At 39.7% G+C, this 1,675-nt stretch overlaps 1 protein-coding gene across 1 annotated transcript in view; it reads left to right on the forward strand.

The window, feature by feature from the left end:
- The window catches only part of LOC101847630, a gene marked incomplete in the record, with an annotated part of 42,602 nt that overhangs the window by 32,187 nt on the left and 8,740 nt on the right, over positions 1-1,675 (forward strand). The window contains 1 exon segment of the mRNA XM_035973552.1: positions 66-110. Coding sequence (XP_035829445.1) covers positions 66-110 — 45 coding nt within the window.

Consider the following 1,675-nt stretch of genomic DNA (forward strand, 5'->3'; position numbering starts at 1 on the left):
TGATGATGATGATGATGATGATGATGATGATGATGATGATGATGATGATGATGTTATCTTCTCAGCTACAGAACAGAATGAGGAACGAAATGGGAACGAGGCTCTTCCAGGTAAGTGACACCCAAAGTTAAACAAAGTCTCACAGACACCCAGGTCTATAATATTATAGTCGGCCAGCCGTGCAGATGTACCAAGCCACAAATTATATTTATTTTCTTTTTCAAATTGAAGTTTCTTTGTCTGGTTGTACTGGTTGCATGTGCTCGAGAAATATTCTGTAAGAATTCAAAATCTAAGTGTTGAAAAAAAAAAGCAAAACAAAAACAACCTGCATAAAGTATGTACAATTGTTAAAAGAATGAGACAGTTTTTTTCCTCGCAGCTGCAATATATAAATCCCACAATTTTGCCAAGCCTGATTTTTAAAGGTCAATTTTGAGTGACCCTATCTGGGGCGTCTCTTATTACAGATGAAGTATTAATGTGTCCGATAATGCAGAATTTATTACGCTTTAAACTGTTATGCTGCATGAGTAGGCTCTCGGGGCTGGTTGGCCAGGTGACATAGGTGACAGGTGGCCAAACCCATTTTATCAGGACTCGATGTCGATAGCTGCTCTTACTTCTTCATTACTCTTCCTGTCTCGTCTTGTGATGTTAAGGGTTTTGCGGAGACCTTTAATTTCACATGCGGTGATTTTGCTTTCATGGGTTTTACTTAATGTCCAGGTCTGTTACTGGTAGCATGTTGGTATGAATATTGAGGTGATAAGCTGTCTCTTTGTGTCTATGGAGATGTTTGGGTCAGATAGGAGGGATACGAGCTGGTAGGTGACAGCCTTGGCTTTTTGGGTACGCAATTCTATTTCTCTGTCTATGGACCCGTTTTCAGAAAAAGTACTGCCCAGATATTTAAACTCTTTCACCTGTTTCAGTTGTTCACTATTAGCATGGATGTTCAGGGGACTACGATTTCGGCTCACTTTCATAACTTCTGTTTTTGATGGGCTTATTTTCATGTTCAATTTTTCGCAGGTGTTGTTCAGTTCGGTAGTGTGATTTTGGACGCTTTGTTGGTTTCAGTGAATAAGACATTGGTCGTCTGCGAATAGAAGTTCATTTAGGCTTTCTGGGCTTTGGTTTGGGCCTTGCATTATTGTGTCCATAAATATTATAAACAGGAGGGGAGATAGAACGCATCCCTGTCATACTCCAGATCTTGCTTTGAACCATTCTGTATTGCCTTCCTTCGTTCTTATTGAGGTTTTGCTGTTGGTGTATAGAGCTCTGATATTATCTAACATGTGTCCTCTGACTCAATACTTTTCGAGTTTTTTTTCCAGTTTTTCATGGTTTACTCTGTCAAAATCATTCTCCTGGTCTATAAAGATGATTTTGGATTCTTTCTTTTGTTCGATTGTCTTCTCGCTTATCTATCTGTCTTAATGCGAATATAGCTTCTCTGCATCTTCTTCTCTTTCGGAATCCAAACTGAGCTTTGCTCTCTTATCCGCTGTTCTAGTATCTTTGCGTATATTTCTCTTGCGTGACTTAATAAAGAGCTGCCTCTGTACCTTGTGCAGTCCTGTATGTTGCCTTTCTGTTTCCATAGTGGAACCACTATGGCTTTCTGCCAGTCACTGTATACACACACACACACACACACACACACACA

Source organism: Aplysia californica, unplaced genomic scaffold (genome assembly GCF_000002075.1).
Source record: "Aplysia californica isolate F4 #8 unplaced genomic scaffold, AplCal3.0 scaffold01401, whole genome shotgun sequence".
NCBI lineage: Eukaryota > Metazoa > Mollusca > Gastropoda > Aplysiida > Aplysiidae > Aplysia > Aplysia californica.